This window comes from Corapipo altera, unplaced genomic scaffold, assembly GCF_003945725.1.
Source record: "Corapipo altera isolate COAL_440 unplaced genomic scaffold, ASM394572v1 0, whole genome shotgun sequence".
Taxonomy (NCBI): domain Eukaryota; kingdom Metazoa; phylum Chordata; class Aves; order Passeriformes; family Pipridae; genus Corapipo; species Corapipo altera.
The window spans coordinates 21,224,853-21,246,341 of record NW_020884872.1 but is presented as its reverse complement, the minus strand read 5'-3'; the positions used below and the strand labels follow the sequence as shown (position 1 = coordinate 21,246,341).

Below are 21,489 nucleotides of genomic sequence, written 5' to 3'. Positions count from 1 at the left end.
CATACCTGATCCAGTGTGGAACACCTCCCACTGCTCTGACCTTCTTGTTCCTGCTTCCTCCTCTCTCTCTGCTTCCCACAGCCCTTCTCTCTGTGTTCCTTGCCCCCAGTATTTTTTGCCCTTTCTTAAATGTTTTTCCAAGGTGCCACTGGCTTGGCTGATGGGCTCAGCTGTGGCCTGCAGTGAGTGCATTGCAGAGCTGGCTGACACTGACTGTGTCTAGCACAGAGCAGCCCCTGGTCTCTTCTCACAAAAGCCTCCCCTGGAGTACCACCCTGGCTGCCAAAACGTTGACCTACCTGTTCTCCTACCTCTTAAATGACAAGACAAGCATGTGCATCACTGTTCCGTGATGAGAATGAATGCATTTCCCTTGGTGTGACAGGGGTCAGGAGAACATGCGATACTTGTGCATGTGAGTAGTGACACAGTCAAAATGTTCACTATCCATGTGAATTGCTGAACAGTACCCATGCAGACTTTTTCTTGTCACGTGTCTGGAAGTGAAGTGGTTTTAGTTCTGTGACAAGAACCTCATGAAAGAAGTAACAGAATCATCTAGCAATGACTGGCCAGTCACAAGCTGGTTTGGTTGCCTTGTGTGGGCAGCCCATATGCAGAGTAGGCAGGGAGTAGAGTGTGAACAACAGTCAGGCTGAGCTCACAGTCTGTTGGCTGGTCACCTCTGACAAGAGCTCCCTTGAAATATCATCCAACTTGAGTAACACTGGGGATTGTAATTTAATTTCTATTCTGTCAGAACAATGTCAGAGATAAAGTTTATTTCTCTGATCAAACTTGTGATTGTAACCTAAAAACATGTTGGCTATAGCTGACTCCATGCAGAGTATTAGCCATATTCCTATAAAATAATCCTTGCTGTTGGGTGTAATTACTCTTATCTCTTTTGCTTTAGAGTAATGAAAGAATAAAATATGTAAGATGGAATATTCATCAGATTGCTGTGTAGCCTGGAAAAGAAAAATACTTAAATGCATCTCTTGGAGGAAAATTTTGCAACTAAAACTCACAAAGAATTGTCCCTAGTTCTCAGATTTCAGTGGAATTACTCACAGAGTAAGAAACTATTACACCAGAAAGATTAGTAGAGCACATCATACTAATTGAAAAATATCACGTTTGTTTATTACACAAAGGATTTTTTTCATATTTTATGCTGAGCACATGCAGGCAACCCACCATCAAGGTGGGATTTATTTCCTGTTACCTTATTTCTTTTAAATAAATCTGGTCTAAACCAGGTGTTTAGGCTTGCTGTTCTGTGGGAAAAGGTCATGGGCATCACTTCAAAATTTCATCATACCAATCTTAAGAAGAAATTAATCATCCTTCTAAGATGTCTGTCTCTTCCTAATAATTAGAGGGGAAGCCTAGATAATTAGCTCAAACTAAATGGCTAATTTAGGGATGAATAAACTCATGTGGATTAGTTTGCATCTTGAGTACTTGTTTGCTCTGGGCCATCTAGGCACTTAACTTCTGCATGAATAAAATCAATAGTTGCTAAATGAAACCTTTTCCTAATTTTTCTATCTGGTACAACTGTATTGAGAGCCCTTAAGTGTTATCATAATACAAATATAAATAACAATAGAACTAATATGAAAATAATAATTCCACACTTTGAGAACAAATTAATTCAAATGCCATATCTCTTTGCTTTAAATGAAACATCATTTTGGAAATAGCATAGCATACTGGGTCATTTTATTGATGTGCTACTTGCTAGCTTTATGTCACAAAGAAAAATTAACTGGCTGTTTCTCTGCAATTTCCTCTGGTAAACCACTCTGACTAGAAAAGAGATCGTAGGTAGAGAAATATGATGTTCTAAAATCCAAAACTTTGTTCTTGGCAGACTCCAGAGGAAGCTAATGAGTAACCTGGGAGAGAGGCAGGTTTTGGTGGTGGGTTTTTTTTGGTTTTGTTTTTTTTTTTTTCTGTTAGGTTTCATGTTTTCCCTGACAGACGTTTGAAGACTACCATTTCAGTGAAATGGTTTAGAAACTGCTTTCAAATTGAAGAAAAATAAAACTCAGTGTAAACAGTTGGTTATTTGTGTTACTGGCCCAACAAAGACTTACAAAAGGACTTAGATACCAGCCTTCAGATATGTGCACTATCCCTGTGAAGGCAGTGTACTGGTGGAGTGTAGTGTCTCATTCCAATATGAATTGTAATTAAACTTTTTTCTTTTTCAAACACTTTTTTGAAATACTACTTAGAATATGAATGGAAACTCAAAAGAAGCTGGTTTGGCTGTAGTAAGGCAAAGGTAAAAAGTCTGTATCCAGTTAATGATATGAAGCTGTGTTTTGTATCTTGGTGCATTTCAAATGGACGTAACCAAACTCTTCTGCTAATTCCATGTGTAAGACTCACAGTCATGCAGAGCTGTATAGTCTTTATCTTCTTGCATATCATAAACACAGAAGTACAAAGTTTTAGGCACTTAAATTCTTCTTCCTCATGTCCATTTGATACTGTTCAAAAAGATAGTGTAAAAATAGTAATTTCACACATCATCTGGGTATGTTAGAAAAACGCTGACTCAACATCTTTCAAAACTTAAGCTAGATATCATGGCTGAGTTAGCTAAGCCCTCAAAGTATGTCAGCATCATATTGCATTGATTAATGCAGCATTATAAAGTTCTTATTCTAATAGGCATACACATAAAAATAGGTACTTCATAATATTGTGTGTCAACAGCTTTGCACGTGTCAGTAAGCATCATGTGATGTTTACTGAAGCTGATACAAATTTCAGAAACAAAACTTTCTCATCTCTCGTCTTTCTGTTCCGTCAACATGTAATGGTGATTTACCATATCATTTAAGCTAAGCACGAAATGTATGCAGAGAGGTACAGGCTTCATGTCCTTGTGAAATGGTGAACTGTACAGAGTGGACTTGCATCCTTCATACATGCTCCCACATTTTACTGAATCTGAAAGATTTCTTTTAATTGCTTAGAATACTGTTTAGACATCTGGTCTCCAGGAATTGACATGGGACAGTCACTAGTAGTTAATTACTCATGATAGGCTTTTTTTTTTTAATTGGAAAGATTTTTCCTTCTCAGGATGGTGCATAACTGGCAAATAGGCTGATCCTTGAGGATCTGTTATTACGTTGCTGACCAGGACCAATAATCAAAATCAACTTTTTAATGAGCGTTTGGCTAACAAGAGGAATATTGTGAAACAGTAACCAGGGAAAAGAGTATATTCTCTAGTATCTGTATCTAATTATACAGGGGTTTTATTACAAATAAAATAATGACATTATATCGCAAAAGATTATATTTTGTTCTACTCAGGTTATAATTTGCTACCAGAAACAATATTTATTATTTATTAATACTACCATTAAGTTCTGTAATTTATTTGAGATAAAATTAGAAAATTCTTGAGAGACCATTTTAAAAGACACCTGAACTGAACTTAGATCTGATAGAGGCTCTGTGATTTCATCTCTATTTGATTCTGACCCAGTAATTAATAAGCTTGAACAAGAAACATGATTATTTGTTCTGATGTTTGTCCCAGCTCATGTTACATGAAATTTCTGTCTTACAATGAGACAACTTTTAATAAATTGAATACAGATTTTCATTTATGTACATAGTTACCTAAATATACATACTGAAATCTAATTGAAAATTTCAGAAAAGCAGTTCTATGACATCAAAGATGTAACAGATATTACTGGCTTGTAAGAGAGGAATTAATTGAGAGATATGAGCCAATCTTAAGCTGATACCAGAAAATTATTAATAGTATATAATATTACTTTACCATTTCTTAAATTTAAAAACTTATTTTTTATTTCTCATTAAGCTGAGGAATTTTCTCTTTGCAGAATCTTGTGGAGAGCAGAGTTGTCTTTAATTTGTTTACAGTGATTTTTATAATTTACAGAAATTTTTTGAGTTCTAGCATTCAATTAAGATACTTTTTTTTTTTTTTTTTTTGCATAGTGCTTAAGGATAGCACAGCATTTTTTAATGAGGTCAATATCTTTAAATGTTGCTTATTTCATCAGAAAAATACTATACCTTCAAGGATAAAGTATATTAAGCATTTTCTCAAAGGGCTCTGTTACATTAAAAGAGTAGTTTAGAGATAAATTGCTTAATCAAACTTAATAAAAATGCTGAGATGATTCAGTTGGGAAGAGATGTTTGAAAGAGTTTCATATAGTTGTTCTTGTAAGAGATGCATTTGCCTGTAGTAAACGGGGTAAAGATTATCTAGCATACAGCTGTTCCTGTCCTATTGGGTCAACATGTCATGCAATGGGTGAGCAATTGGCTGATGGATCAGCTGCAAAGCATTATAGTAAATGGGGTAACATCAGGCTGGTGACCTGTCAGTAGTGGGGTTCCACAGGCTTCCATCTTAGGCCCTGTACTCTTCAACATCTTCATGGACAATGCAGGACTGGATAGTATACCAAGTAAGTTTGCTAACGATGCTAAATTGGCTGGAGCTGTTGACTCCTTCAAGGGCAGAGAGGCCCTGCAGAGAGACTTAGAAAAATTAGAGTTGTATGAAATTTAACAAGGGCAAGTGCAAGATTCTGTACCTGGGATGGGTAACCCTAGTTGTGTGTATAGACTAGGAAACAAGAGGCTGGAGAACAGTGCTGTAGAAAGCGATCTGGGGGTCCTGATTGATGGCAAGTTGAATATGAGTCAGCAGTGCCCTGACAGCCAGGAGGGCCAACCATGTCCTGGGGGCCATCAGGCAGGCAAAGCATTGCCAGCCAGTCTAGGGAGGGGATTGTCCTGCTCTGCTCTGCACTGGGACAGCCTCACCTGAATATTGTGTGCAGTTTTGGGCAGTGCAATATAAGAAAGACATTAAGCCATTAGAGAGCGTCCAGAGGAGGGCAACGAAGATGGTGAAGGGCCTTGAGGGGAAGCCGTGTGAGGAGCAGCTGAGGTCACTTGGTCTGTTCAGCCTGGAGAAGAGGAGACTGAGGGGAGACCTTGTCGCAGTCTACAACTTCCTCGTGAGGGGAAGAGGAGGGGCAGGAACTGATCTCTTCTCTGTGGTGACCAGTGACAGGACCCAAGGTTTAGGCTGGATATTAGAAAAAGGTTCTTCAGCCAGAGGGTGACTGGGCACTGGAACAGGTTCCTCAGAGAAGTGGTCACAGCACCAAGCCTGCCAGAGTTCAAGAACTGTTTGGATAATACTCTCAGGTACATGGTGTGATTCTTGGGACTGTCCTGTGCAGGGCCAGGAGTTGGACTTGGATCCTAGTGGGTCTCTTCCAACTCAGGGTATTCTGTGATTATATGATAGCCATGTCTTAAGTCAGTTATCTTCATGTGGAAAAAAGTCCCAACCAAACAAATATCAAGAAATAGTGGATTATATCTGTGTTTTTATTTTCAACCATTTACTCTTACACATTTATACTTTGGTTTTTAATACAAATAGAAAATATGTGTTAGAATGACAAAAACATAATTTGAAGATATGTAGAAAAAGTAAGATGTGTGTGTTTTCCCCATGTACATGTATATATGTGCATATTGACACATGTGTATGTATGTACTCATGTCTATAAGTTCATATACAGTGCTTAAAGTACTATAGGTTGAAATAGGGTGTGTGAAATACAAATTTTTATATGGTTTTTGTTGTAGGAGATTAAGCACCTCTTAAACCAATTCAACTTTGCAGCCAACTTGAAAAGAAAGATGCTACTTTTAGTTCTATTATATCGCAGGGAAAGTGAAGCAAAGGTTAAAAATCGCACTTATGCGTCCTGCATGCAAAAAAAAAGGAAAAATGTTGCCACTTGAATGTAAAACACAAGCCTTCAAAGCTGATGCCTCCTACAGGAACATCTAAAGAGTGTTGTGGAAATTAAAAAAAAAATCAAATTCGTTCAATGCAAAAAAACAAACCAAAACAAAAGTTAATTGATTCAAAATAGACTGTAGCAAATTCATGAAGATTAAAAGATCCATGGAGAGGTATACAGCACAATGCTGTCCTGTCAAAAATACCTTTAATGGTAACTGCCAAAAGCTAGAAGGGTGTGCTAGTAAAATAATTAATTTGCCAAGTTTTTTTCATTCTTTCCTTAAGCATTTGAATTGTCTGTGGACAGAGAGGAAACACGAAGTTAAGCAGAAGCTTCATCTGATTTGGTGTCATCATTTTCATGTTAGGTCTGCACATGCCTGTCTCTTCACCAGTACAAACCCTGGTGTGGCACAGATGGCCCTCAGCATTCTCAGAGCTTCATTCTTCTCATGTCATTCCCTTTTTGCTCCTTTGAGTTTCTTTGCTGTTGTCTGTTCCACTCAATTTCATCCATCTGATTTTTCTTACTTTCCCTGCACATCCTTTCAAGACACATGAATATCTGCTGCAGAGAGAGTACACCAGAGAAATCATAGTTGTTAGGATTATTTTCTTTTTCCTGTTTCCTTCTTGATTTCACTTCAGGGACATGATATCAGTTGAAGGCAAATAGCTCAGCGTGTGAGAGTTTACAGCATCTTCAAAGCGGAGGAGTATCAGAGACAACTTTTAATAACATTATTTTTGGCTGATTTGCAAAATAAGAAATGGAGACGATAAATGCGGCTACCTTCTGCAGGTCCTGCGAACATCCATGAAAGTCTATATATAATGTCACCAACATATGTATGTCTCCTTTTTCAACATCCCCATTGCCACTGGCCTTTGAGATCTAGCCGTAGGTTGTTCCTGTCCTATTGGATCAAGATTTTAGTTGCAAATCTGGGAAGCAAATCACTCTTGTTTATCCTTACAGGAAAGAAAGGTGCATCTACAGTGCAGATTAAAAGTCTGTGACATGGCAGGCATTACACAGCTTCATTAGTACGGTTATTTGATGAAGGGGTAGTGAGATGCATCCCGCCCAACAAAAATGCACTTAGTGTTTTAGTATCAAAGTTTGTGTATGTATTTCCATGTCTGAAATGAAGTAGATTGCTTCCCATGGGGTAAAGCAGGTAATGATCTGTTGCTGCAGTGACAAGATATTGCCAGCTGAAGTCTAAACCAGAACTGTTCTCACCAAAGTGAGGTGAATGAGTTATAAAGTATACCTTAAGCAGTAAAATAAAATAGCTAATACACTTACTCCTGTTTTATCTGTATGTGAAGAACTACTAAAAGAGTTAAAATCCTCTTCGCACCTATACTTTCTGACAGAATGCCAATAATGACGGTTGAGAATCAGAAGTCCCAGTCTGTGTGGGTTGATCCCCACTATTTTGATCTCTTCTCACTTATGTTAGTCCCAAGTCTTATCTTCCCAAGGTCTTTCCTCTAAGTTTTCTTCATTGACCTTAATCATAACTTCTCAGATCTTTCATCCCAAATGCTCCCAGTTCTCTCACCTCTTTTCCTCAGTTTTGTTTTTCTATTCACTGTGATACTATTCATTTCAGTTTCTTTATTCTTCTCCCATTTCTCCTTATTTCAGGCTGCAATTCTCATTTCAGCTGGGTCTCAACTTCTATTCTTGCTATTCAAGTCAGTGTAAGCTCTTCTAGTTCAGACTACTTTGTCTTCTCTACAACTACTTTTACCCACCTCACTGATTTATGAATCTGTCTCCCTTGATGTCGTCTTTTTGTACTAGCTCTTTCAGTTCTGGCTTCTTTATCTTCTCTCCAGTTACTTTTATCTACCATAACTCATTGATTTACAAGATTTTTTTCTTGACCTGCTGTCCTCATTCTCTCTGGAAATTCTTGTTTCTAGTTCCTTTTTCTACTCTTTCACTTTCAAATTTCTACCTCAGTCCTAGTTTCTTCCACTTTATTTCTTGTCTCAGCATAATCCAGAGTACAGGTGTGACTCATGCCTCATCTGCATTTGAAAAAGGCTGCCTACATCCAGAAAAGATGGGAGTTTTAGCAGACACAAAAGAGAGAGAGAAACAGAGTTTGTTCTTTTTGATGTGTGTATCTGGCATGGTCCATTACAACCTACAGGCACTCAGTTTCAGACAGGGCATAGTCAATGCAGTTTAAAACAGAGATATGACAAGTCCCTCTTGAGGTAAAGTAGTATTCAGAGCATGCACATCTGCAAATACTCTGCTTTTATCATAAAAGCGTATAATGGTATGTTGTACTGTGTACAATACATTCTTCTTCCTGTTTTAGGTTGGATATAGCATGACTATTGTTTATAGAACATTGTGATATGATATCAAATATTTTCACATGATTTTGCTATAGACTCTAATACTTAAAATGTTTGTGAAGAGCTTTTTCTTAGACATTCTTACTGTTGAATAGAAATTCAGTCATTTACTTCAGTAGCAGAATTGATTAACTTTTTCTGCAATGAGCCTTGGAAATTTAGGTCCTAAGTGATTTCAGGGTCTGTGTTCCTCAAATCATATTTGGACCTAGAAAACCCCCCACAAAAATGACAAGAAAACCCAAGGTTTGCTTGCTGTTATGATTTATTGCTGTACAGTGCATCTGTGTATGCAAGATTGTCACTGAGGTTGTAGCTTTATTTAAAGGTTTCATCTGTGTAAAGAGGTAGAAGGAAAAATTAACTATGTACTAAAAGATGCATTTTTATTTTAAGAACTATGAAATAAAAAATGTTAAAGAAAACCCCGAGAAAAAAAAAAAAACCGCAATCTTTCTTTTTGTCTTTTGCTATACAAAGGTCAAAAATAGGACAAAATTAGATTAAAAATAATTTTTTTTAAAGGTGTCTATTTATTATATTTTCCACCTTTTCTTACACACCAGGAAGAAGATGGGACCCCTTTTACTTCTAATAATTTGTCAGTGTGCTGTAAACAGTGTCAAAACACACAGTGCTTCAAATCCCAATATCATTTTGCTGATGGCTGATGATCTTGGTATTGGAGACCTTGGATGTTATGGGAACAAAACCTTAAGGTATGTTGATAATTTAGGGTAGTCACAGGTTTATATTTAGTTTTTCTATGGATTTTCAAAGTTAAAAATGCCAGAACATTTAGAGATTTGATTAGGCTTTTTATAAGTAATCAAAGTTAATAATTTTTCCAGAGAATAACATATTCAATCTTTGTTTTCTTTTCTTGACAAAAGACTTATCTGATGTGTTTATCCTGCTGAAAAGTTGCATTATAAACAGAGAATTGAGCAACCAACCAAATAAGGGTAGCTCTAGGGAAGCAAAGTATAGTCACCAGTTTTCTTTTAAAATATACATGACACAGGTACGATGAATTAAGCATATTTTGAAACACTCATGATTTGAGACAAGCTTGTTGTTAACCAATTGTAAATGTTTTTCATTAATTTATCTTCATACAGTAATCAATATATTCATTAAAACAAATGTTAATATGCCTGAATAATGCAGCAATGTTCCACAGAATGTTCCTTATTACCAGCTTAGGTGTGCTGATTTTGTAAACAGAGAAAGTGGTAACTAGTCATTTTGTTTGTGGTGCAAAGGCTTTGGCAAAGTTAAATAAAACATTCAGACTAAAAGCACTGTCCTATCAAATGTTAAATGCTCTTGTTCATGCTGATGTTAGTTAGAAGTAAAACCTCCTCATAACTGAAAAAAGAAAATAAAGTTACAGATTCTAGTTTTAAACAGGAAACAATTGTGTATAATACTGATGCTTGAATCACTCCCATCACAGGGACTAGAATGACTCCAAGATCTATGTTCTCTGCTGTGAGAATTCAGAATTAGATCTTTGGAATATGAAGAAATTTCATCATACTGGTTGTTATTAGTAGGTGATGTTACTGATAGCAAATAAATCAGTTGGAAAATTAATGTTTCTGACTATTCAGACTTAGATGATGGGAGCACTAGTATGCCTTGAGGTCATGGTCATTAATCTCCTGGGTCAGAGAGCTATTAGAGCATGCTGCAGCTCCTGGCCAGTCTGCATTAGTAATTTTTATCTGTAGAACCAAGGACACAGGATTTCTTCCTGCAGGAACCAATTTTCATCTGCATGATGAGCCAGGTCACAGACAGGTTTCCCAGGCAGATATGGGAACTTGGTTGTGCCCCTGGCTCTAAAATTGCAAACGTAATCATGTCAGACATGTAGATACCATTAATACAGAGTGTAACGCAGAGTTGTAATTTTTTGAATCTCCTCTATTAACTGATAGCACCATACAACATTATCCCTATCCCCAAAACCTTTTACTGGGGAGAGGCAGACGTGACACCAAGTAGGGAGTAAGGAAGCACAACCTTTCTCCAGTCTCTGTTTTTCCCCATTGCTGAAGCAGAAAGGTTGCAAAATTACAGTTCTGGGTCAAGGAATCCATTAAAAAGGGTTGCAATGCAATATGTCTAGGTGTAACAATTTAGTATTGGCCATGAAGAGTAGATGAAAGTGGGAAAAAAGATTTTTGGCATAGTGGCACAGTGTCTCAGTTCGGTGTTGACACCTAATGTAAAAATATTTGACATGATAGTATTTAGAACTGCAACCCCATCATGGTTTTGATAATTTACATACAGTAAGTCTTAACTTGATATCCTTAATAGTTCTTGCCTCAGATGCCTTGATCTTCTTGATCTTACCATAACTGTTTCCAAATAATAATTTTTGTGTATTCTTTTTTTTGTCCTGCTTATGTTTCTCCAGAACCCCTAATATTGACAGGCTAGCAGAGGAAGGAGTGACACTTACTCAGCATATAGCAGCAGCCCCACTTTGTACTCCAAGCAGGGCAGCTTTCCTGACAGGGAGATATCCTATAAGATCAGGTAAAACTCCATTACTTTATTTATATATAAATATCATATTTTATTTACAGTAAACTCTATGCAGGTTTTTTTTTGTCTGACCTTTCTTGATATCTTTATCATTACCAAGTTAGGTGAGGATAAATGATCAGTCTTTCCACTTACTGATCAAACTCATCAAGAGTTGGTTTACTTTTGAAATATTTCATATATATGGCAAATTTATGCATTTGAGAAGAGTTGACACAAAAATAAAGTCTTTTTAGTGAGTAAAATATTTTTTTGTTTAAATACCGAGAAAAAGATTTGACTGTGGTTATTTAATGTAAGGAGCAGTCCATCTGTCCGCAAAATCCATCAACTTCCTCCAGTATTCAATGACCACTATTCAATTCTCTCTTTACCTGCCTCCCTAGTTGCATTCAGGCTGCTCCCAGTATGTTGGTGGGCAGCCCAAGTGCTGGACATCACAGAGATGCATCTAGAAAGATGCAACGGAAGAACCCCATGTAAATGCTTCCACTCAGACATTTCAATTTCTACAAAACCTTTTGGTTTAGACAAATTGTTGGGTTTACCTTTTGGGGTTTTTTTTGTTTTCTTGTTGTTTTGGCAGGTGAAAGGTTGGGGGCAGGACAGCTCATTAAGGTGTTCAAGTTGCCCTTAAGACTGGGAAGAGGAAAGCAAAAAATCTCCCTTCTTTTTACATATTTTTGTTCTATATCTACCAATATACAGTGTTAAGGATCTTATGAATACATGCATTTAATTTTTCTTACTTTTCAAATACCTGATCCAAAGCCCATTTGAGCCAGTGAAGATCTAGTCTGTTTATTTTAGTGTGCTGGGACTGAGCCTCTCAGTGCTTAGCCATGCAACTTTAACATTCCCTTAACATCATTTTTAGCAAGGATCATTATACATTAATCAGATCACTTGTTCATTAGTGATAAAACATCCTGTCCTTGCTTCTGGGAATGAAAGCAAAGCAAGACTCTGGAGCCTACTTGATACGTTCATGCTCATTCAAATCAAGTAACAAGCTTTTGCAAAAGTACCAGCTAATATAACTTGCTAAATTTTCCATTACATTCAGCTGCAAAGGAAAATTTCATATACCTATTACAGCTATATTGCTATTAATATTTACTGTAGGTAAAGTAACAGGTCACTTTCCATTATGATTCTTGTTCTTATTTTTGAAAAATGTTCTTAATTCTGAAAAATTATGATTTTTTTCTTCACTGATCATTTCTATGTAGGTGCAAAAATTGAACTTTTTCTTAGTTAAATTACAAAATGGCTAAATATGGAGTGCTTCCAAATATCACTGAAGACCTAGTAAAGGATTATTACACAAGGCAGTAGAATCATGATGTGGAAAAAAATGTTATAAATTTAAAACTCCTGCTAATAGAGCTGAAGAAAAAGATTCCAAAATGCAGTATTTGATGAGACACAAACTCAGAGAAAGGTGATGATGAAAAAAAACCCCAAACATAAGTCTGTACTTTCATTTCTGTAGCTTAAGGGAATTACACTGATTTCCATTACAAGAGCTTTAATACATAAAATTAAATATAAATAAATAATATATATATATGACTAAAACTAAACTGTTAATCAACAAAAATAACTGGGGTAAAAAACTGAAGTCAACATATGAAGGGTAATTTGAGCTGTCTTTGATAAACCAGTCTAACAAGTCTTTTTCTCATGTAACCACAAGGGATACCTGAGTGAAGATTCTCGTTGTCTACATCAATCATGTAATTTGGGCACTGCAATCATCCAGTTGCATAATTTAGACTTCCTGAAGATACATCTGCACAGATTTGCATAGATATTCTCTGTTCTGTCTGTCTATTTTCAGAGCCAGCTCTCATCTGGAATCCCAGTAATCTAATTTTCATGAACCTGAGCTCTCAAGTTCCTCATCCTGAGAGTAGTTTATAAGCTCATTTGTGTTCCTCAGACTCTCAGTATATAGAAATTACTGTGCCTTATTTAGATGTTGTCTTGTTAGCCGATACCTGATGCTCTTTTAGTGCACTCTGAATGCATTGAATCATGTGTCTTCGTGCCACTGGACTGCTGGTCCTCTCCCATCAATGCTGAGAGCCCTGGCTGCTCTATTTCCGGAATTAGATTCTTTCTCGCTCTTTTGACCTCATGATATTTACATACCCAGTAGTAAGGCTGCCTTATTTCAATGTACCTTCTCTTAAATAACCTTTAAGGCTTATAGAAAACCATGTATGAAGAAAGTGGAAATTTGGAGAGTAGAACTTGGGAATGATCTCAGTCCTCAGTTCCATTCCTACCCCATGTACAAGAAAAATAAATTATTCAAGCTCAACTTTTTTCAGGTTTGCTGAAAAAACCTTAGAACATCTACAGAAGGATGTGCAGCTGTTTGTGTCGTGTCTGACCCTATGGTTATAAGCAGAGACTTTTTTTTTAAACTTCTCAATTTCTGATGTCAATACAGAGAAGACCTCACCGAGCTAAATGGATGATTGTATCAGCCACTTGCAATATTTAATGTCTGGTTTTAATGTGTCATTTAAGTGATACCCCCTGAAGCAAAAAAGCGCGTGCAGAAAGAATGAATGGAAATAGTTTCTCCATATTATCCAGGTCTCATTAATTTTCATTGTATTTAGGAATGGCTGCCTTCTCACGAGTTGGTGTCTTCTTATTTTCTGCCTCTTCTGGGGGACTTCCTTCTGAAGAAATAACTTTTTCCAAACTCCTGAAACAGAAGGGTTATGCAACCGCTCTAATAGGTAAAATTGTGCAACAACACATGTGCAACACTATTTTACATTCACTTAAATCAAAAGAACATTAACTTCTTATATAGACTATTAAGGGTTTGCATTAAGCATTTTTCTCCCACAGCATAATGAATTTATTTTTCTGACACAAAGCTGAGCACATTCCCATGCCTATGTGAAACACTAATCTGATAAGTATGTCTAATTCACTTGTGTAGTTATAGCCTCACTGTGCAAGGTACTGGAGAAACATGATGAACAAACTGAAAATTAGTCAAACTCTTGAAAAATTTTCAGTATAAATAGGAATTTGATTACAACAGAGGGATTGATCACAATAAGGGGTTGATCACAGGGTACAAGTCAGAACAGTGGTACAATTCATTTCACCAGTTTATAAATATCCATAAAGTAGACAGTGTTTTACCTGGAATAACTGCCTAGATTCTTTTCTTAGTCATCAGCCAGAAAAGGGCATTTCTAGGAAAGTTTTCTTATCCTGTAGTAGAAATGTAATGTGAAAATGTATTTCTCTCTCATTGTAAAGACAGTTTAGACAATTAACTGCAGCATAAATATCCAGTGATGGGCAAAGGGATCCCACTAGGTGAATTTTAAATAGAATTGGAATTAATATCCTAAAAGTATAAAATTAAAGATTAGTCCTTTTTTTTTTTTAATTTGACCAATTACTTATTCCAGACTGCTTATATTTTAGACTACAACTTGTATTACATAATGTATTTCTGTACTGGAATTGCCAGGGAATCATTGTTCAGAGAACATAATACTGGAATTACTAAATTAATTTAGATGAAGGATGCATCCAATTTGATTTTTTAAATTGATTTTTAAACAGAAACTTGCAATTTGGGGAGTGATTTTTGTTTAAAAAATCAGGCTGTTTAGCAAGGCTAACAATTCACACCACTGTTCAAAAAATATCTGTATTATGTAGACAAACCTAACTTTATTTAGTGTTCCTAACTAAAAATCCTACTTAGCTATATCCCACTCTTATAAAGGATAAAATACCATGATGTCCTGACAGAAATAAACAAGAAAACCAGAAAATCTTATCAAAAGTATATTTAGTGCAGGTGTATTTGAATCATAGTGCAAAAAAGCCATTCATAATTTGTCATATTCCTCATGGAGTTAATTCCTGTTGCTCCATATTCAATTAAAGGCTGGGTTTTTTTCTGTTTGTAACAAAAACTGTAATATAACTCATTTTCTGGAGCTGACCTACTTAATGTTCTTTTTTTAACTACTTTCACTGCAACATGACAGCTTGCCACTTAGATCTCCAGAAGTTATCTCCATGATACTTAATGAACAGTTCTTCCAAGTGGCCTGAATGATAGCTATAAGACCATAAAATGTAATATCACCATATCCTTAGAGTATAATGAAGGTTTCCAAAAATCAAGAAGTGCATTAAAATTAGGGATAAATCATATGTAAATGAAAAAAAGAAAAATTATGTAGATTTGAAGAGTAGGTAGACAGAGTCTGATTCCCAGTCAGCCCATTTTCTGCCTCTGCTGGTGTTCTTACCACATCATATTGGTCTGGGTCAGGGAGTCTTTGCTAGGTTCAGTCTAACTCAGCAGTTCCCAAACAAATTATTGTCAAATCCTGCACCAGTGATGGATTGGCATAAGGGTAATTTTAAGCCTTTCAGTTCCTCAAACCTGTAATGTCACTTCTTTTTTTTTTTCCTTCTCCCAAGTTGCTCTCTGCTTTATTCTCTAAGGACATTTTTCTCTTCCCTAAATGCATTTTTGCTTCTTTTTATATTTTTTGCTCCTCTGAATATATACTTCCTTTTGCTTGATACATCCCGAAATATATTTTGGCTATAAATCTACTCTGTGTATACACTTTTCTACCTCATTGTTTTCCCCTGTGACACAAAGAAGGTGACATCCAATACATCTGTTAGGAAGACACAAATCAGATCTGCAAAAAACTCAACTTTTATAAGAAAGAGCAGATGCATAGAATATGTGATATTTCAACGGTAGAAAGAAATGATGATGTTTTACAGGAAATAGCTATTCATAATGCAAAAATTCCACTTAGATAAGTATTATTTTAATTATTACTGTGATCAATTACAGTTGAGTAAGAGGTTAATTTTTCCTCACTATTTTTATCCAGTATGTTGTTTGCTATCCAGAGAAGTTTAAAATCTACCTATGTAGCTTATCTCCAAAGTTGAAAAACTAATTGATAACTGGTACTTGTTTCTTTATTCCAGAATGAGGTGATGTAATATTTGGACACATTACAGTAGTAAGGTGTCCAATCCAAGATTGACTGATTCTAGAGATTGGGATTAATGCAGTAGTTATTCATAAAACAGCTTAAAATCTGACCATGGTAATAGCATATTGCACATACACTTTTTATTATTATTGATATAAATATATTTCTTTGAGCACATAAAATATTTCTGTTTGCATCTTGTTCCACATCTTACTTCTTGTCATTTATCTGAAAAATAAAATCATTCCAAAAGAAATATGTCATTATATACAATACAGTCTTCAGATTGCTCACTTTTCAACTGAGGGGAAAAAAAGACGGGAAACATGGATTTTTGTAGTATCCCCGGGATTCTGGGTTCTGAAAAACTGAGTTCTGAGTGAAGTTTCTTGGCTGAATAATACTTGTCTCACATTTCTACTTGCCTTTCATTGCATAGCTTTTGCTCTGCAGAAATCGTGATTGTGGCTGATGGAGAAGGAAAAATGCCTAAGTCTCAAATTATTGAGGTACTTGTAATTTACAATTAAAAGCATAAATTTCACTCAAAAGCTTGGTAGAATCTACTGAAATGCTTATGATGCTTGTGTGAAGTGTCCATCCTGTGAAGCATCACTTGGCAAAGAGATGAGAGCATTTTGCGCTGCTCTCAGATTCAGAAGGGCCTCAGTCTGTAAAGCACATTACAGTAATATGTTGAAGCACTAGCTCAAGGCAGGGGTTATTGTCACAAGGAATGAAACAAAACATGACCCAGTCATCACTTGCTTTTTCAGAGTAGTGCAGGATCTATCAAAACCTTCTACCTCATCAGCCATTTGAGAACGGCAATTGTGTCGTTCCATCACAGCTGCCGATGTAATTTGAACCAGAGCTTCTGTTGCTTTTCCCACTAACCTGCTCTCTACTTTGTTTGGCTTCAGTTGCTTCTGAACAAATCTCTTTTTGAGGCCCAAGTTCAACCTGACATTGAACAATTTGTTGTGCTTGCTAAAACCCTTTTGATAAAAATAGGACCTATATTTTACCTTGTCCTAATTTGTTATTGCAAGATTCTTTTATCCTGGCTTGCAGTATCTAGTTTTATTGAGATCCCATTTAAAAAAAACCTCTATATCATAATAAATGACCTTGAAGGTGTATTTAATTTGAGTTTTTTACTGAATTAAAGGTGCTTTGAGATTGACATATAACAGCAAAAAATGAAAAATTAAAGCTTGAAGGTCATTAATATTCATGATCATTAGGCTCTACCATTAATTCAGTTATCTAACTTGATGAGAGTTTTTTCATGCTCACCTTGTTACATGTCTGGCTTTATGATTATTCCATGAAGACAGACATGTAAAACTAAGAGAAAACATTGAAGCATTTCTTTTCAAAAATCTGTCTTTATACACTGGGAATGAAAATCAGAGTTCCAGCCTTATCTAGCCTTTTATAGTGTCATTATAATATCTAAAATGTCAGTACAGTGGTTTGCTCTGCTCTTTTTTTTAATTGACCGTGGTAATTTTTACTGAGCCATGTCAAAAGTAGTGACGAGCCATTCTGCCCACAGAAAGCAGAATAACACGTCAGGTGAGGAACCATCTGACAGGGAGAAATTCTGATTGGATGAAAGAGCTGTAGAGGCCTTAATTTCACTGGCACATAAGCAGACCTGAAAATGTTTTATACCTGCTTTGATGATATACAGAAGATATTTCTAACTTTATACTGTCGAGAGATGTATGAGGAGAACTGGACTCAACTAAACACTCAGAGTCAAATTTCTGTGTTACTTTTTTACACCTTTGCTGGCAGATGAACTTAAGCACATGACATTCTCATCCTATACCTCCATTCTGTTATTTGTGGAAGAGAAATAGCAACACCCAGTCCATTTGCTAGGTACTATTTAAAATAAAGCAGAACCGATCCCCATCTTCACCCTCTTTGGTATTGCAGTACCTGCATTTGTCATTGCCAAGGGAAGAAGTATAGAATGAATATGCAGTTCTCTAGACCCAACAGAAGATGTTCAGGACTGTCTGCATCAGCACTCTTTCTTACAGATGTGTAAAAGCTGGGATGGTTTGGAAAAGGGGAAAATTCTATGTATGATTTTTTTTTCCTTTTTTGTACTTTCTGCCATGTGTATTCTGAAGCCTGTAGAACAAATATTTCAGATTTCTTTGGGCTAAGTTATGGGAATTAGGACTTACTGGTTTTTCAGGTTTTCTTGTTTATTTCTTTTAAGACAACCCCAAAATTATGCTGGTCATGTTTACATATTTGATTCAGAAAAATAAATAGTGTGGCCCAGAAATATATAATGTTATCTGTTTTTTCAAGGCCAGCATATTTTTTAAAATATTCAATACATTTTCTGGCTGAGAGTAAAGAGCATAGCTCTATGCTCAATCTATCTCAACAGGCTTAACTGAATTTTGGGGTTTTTTTAATAATTATGCATTTGAATTCAAATAACAGCTTCCAAACAGTTAGATCTGTTATGCTAAGCAATGCATAAGCATATGGTAAGAGGTTATACCTGAGTCATAGAATGTATTATCTAGATACTTACTGTAATCAGCATGAACATAAATTGTACTACTATAATGCAAATCAGGCTCACTGGTTTCTTGTGTCAGTCAGTGTCCAATGTTATTGCAGAATTAGAGTGATTTCCTAGTGAGACAAAATGATGTGAGAGCTAGTATTTGGCAGCAATTTACTTCTTACTGTTGTTTGGCTTTTTATTTATATATATAAAATAAAAAGATGCAAAATAATCACCCTCACCTTATATATCTGTGTATATTGTGAGGGAGATTGACAATTTCAGAGATTTTTGCAATCATTTAAATAATAAATGCTTTGGTAATTTTCCTATTCTTGATTTATTTCCTATTTGTTACAGTTTTCTTCTTCTTTTCTCTTTTTTTTTCAACTATTCAAATCATTTGCTAGAAAAATTTCAGAGAAGATATTTTTTAACTCTGTATTGGCTCTTCCTGTTCAATCAGTAGCTGCTACAAAATAGTATTTTTTTATAACAACTACACATGCACAAAGGCTTCATTTCCAAAGTTAACTGTCCGCTAGGACTCTTGCTCTTCAGTGACCTGCTAGCCCACTCAAAATTTAATGTTCTTCAGCAGCAGCTCTGCTAAACCTATTTCTAACTAAGATGAATAGGCAGACATAAAACAAAATCTTTGATGAAGGCATAAAGAAAGTTTACATAGAAAATAGGGATCCACACAATAGATGCTGGTGGCAGGGGGATAGCAGTCAGACAGTGACAGTTTCATGTTTTGGATAGTGCACATTAAAACTAAGTTTGATGATTTAACTACAAAAATACTCCCTTTCCTTCTCTCTTTGTAGGAAAGTGGCATCTTGGGATGAACTGTGAAAGCAGTAATGACTTCTGTCACCACCCCCTCAGTCATGGATTTGATTACTTTTATGGGCTTACTGTGACCAATTTTAGAGACTGCAAACCTGGCCAAGGCAGCGTATTTTTAAAAGGGGTTCACAAAGCCCTTATCATCCCAATCCAAATCGCTGGAATCACCCTTGTCTCTTTGGCGATAGCGCGGTACATTGGCCTCCTCAATGTACCTTTCCAAGCATTCTGTTACTGCTTGTTAATAATCACAATTTCACTTGTGGTTTTGATATTTTTCTTCTATCATTTTCGACACTTAAACTGCTTCTTAATGAGGAATCATCAGATTATCCAGCAACCACTGTCCTATGAGAACCTTACTCAGAGGCTGACAAAGGAAGCCATGCAGTTTATTGGAAGGTAGGTTTCCAACTGTGTTATAAGTCAGTGTTACCATTTCACAATGATGATGCTTCTAAAAACTGGAAAAAATATGAGCTTGTGGGCATGAGGAATATGTCATTATATATAATCATCATAATTTTTTCCTTTAAAAGATGACCGAAGTTAATCTTCTTATTGAAAGTGACTGTTTGGGGTTTTTCTATCAGTTATATAATTAATTCCTCTATAAAATTTTAAAATTGTTTATGTTTACATACTTAAGAATTTTTTTCCAAAAGTTGTCAATTTTTTTTAGGACTTTCATTATTAAGAATTTCCTTTAACTTGGAATCTGGAAAATCTTTTGCGGTGTGACTTAATTATGTGAAAACACAGTAGAGAGTCATAATCTGTGACTTTTCTGGAATGGGAAACTTTTTCATTGACTTGATGCAACCATTAAAAGGCATTCATAAGACAAATTTTTAAAGATACTGGCACTTTATATGCCTCCACTTTTATGGCAGATTAATGTTGAAAAGATTTGATTCACAGAAATTAGGCTGCAGGGCTCTTTACCTGGGGAAGAATAACTCCCAGCACCAATACAAACTGGTGGCTGACTTGCTGGAAAGCAGCTCTGCAGAGAAGGACCTGGGGGTCCTGGTGGGGACAGCAAGCTGTCCATGAGCCAGAAGTGTGTCCTACTGACCAGGAAGGCCAATGGGATCCTGGGCTGTGTTAGGAAGAGCACTGCCAGCAGGTAGATGGAGGTGATCCTGCCCCTCTACTCAGTCCTAGTGAGGCCACATCTGGACTACTGTCTCCAGTTCTGGGCTCCTCAGCACAAGAGAGAGGTGGAGCTCGTGGAACAGGTCCAGCAGACAGCTAAAAGGTGATTAGGGACAGGAGCATCTCTTATGAGGAAAGGCTGAGGGAACTGGGCCTGTTCAGCCTCAAGAAGAGACAACTGAGAGGGAACCACATCAATCTATGTAAATATCTGAAGGGAGGTTGCCAAGAGGATGGAGCCAGGTTCTTCTTGGTAGTGCCGAGCAAAAGGACAAAAGGCAACAGGCAGAAACTGATGCACAGGAATTGCCACCTGAATATGAGGAAGAACTTCACTGTGCAGGTTACCAAACACTGGAACAAGTTGCCCAGAGAGATTGTGCTAGAGATCCTGTGCCATGTGCTCTAGGATGACCCTGCCTGACCAGGAGGGTTTTACCAGATCCCTTCCAACCTTACACATTCTGTGATTCTGTGAAACAAATGTTTTTTTTGAAAACAATTTTTTTTTTAATAGCCAGCACATTGGGCCACCTAAACATTGGATGTACAAAAACATCCTAAGTCATTATTCATTTTTTCTAAGTTAGCTACTTTACCATAGCTGTCACCACAGGGCTTCTAATGGGATGAAGTCATAAAAATATACATTTGTATATTTGGAAATATATATCAATATATTTGGAGAAAAAAAATGTCATCAATTTAACTTCTTGAAAAGATATGTGAAAGTATTTTTCTTGATCCCTTTTGATACAGGTTAAAGCATTTTTAAAAATACTAAATCAAAGTAAAAATATATTCTAAGACATAAAAGTCCCTGAATTATTATTCTTAAAGTATGTACCATTAATTACTGTGAATACATTCACATAGTGTCATTGCTGGATGAAAACATATACCAAAGAGTCAGAGGCTAAATTTTCTAGACTGAGTGACTGCATGCAGCAGCTGTTTCTAGCTGTTAGCCAGAAAAAATGTTTAACTAAAATCTTGATCTTATACTGCAATTTTTTTGTCATTTCTATCATTATGATTTGCTGTGGCCATCTCTACTCATCATACCAAAATAAAAGTGTTTTTATATCAAATTTCTTTAAGTGAGTAAGTTTTCCCAA

At 36.1% G+C, this 21,489-nt stretch overlaps 1 protein-coding gene across 4 annotated transcripts in view; it reads left to right on the top strand.

The window, feature by feature from the left end:
• The window catches only part of STS (steroid sulfatase), a 105,391-nt gene that overhangs the window by 15,501 nt on the left and 68,401 nt on the right, over nucleotides 1-21,489 (top strand). For all 4 annotated transcript variants that reach the window (XM_027639416.1, XM_027639394.1, XM_027639399.1 and 1 more), the window contains 4 exons: nucleotides 8,797-8,949; nucleotides 10,662-10,783; nucleotides 13,429-13,551; nucleotides 19,192-19,615. In XM_027639416.1, the coding sequence (XP_027495217.1) occupies nucleotides 8,797-8,949; nucleotides 10,662-10,783; nucleotides 13,429-13,551; nucleotides 19,192-19,615 (822 nt within the window). The remainder of the gene's footprint in view (nucleotides 1-8,796; nucleotides 8,950-10,661; nucleotides 10,784-13,428; nucleotides 13,552-19,191; nucleotides 19,616-21,489) is intronic.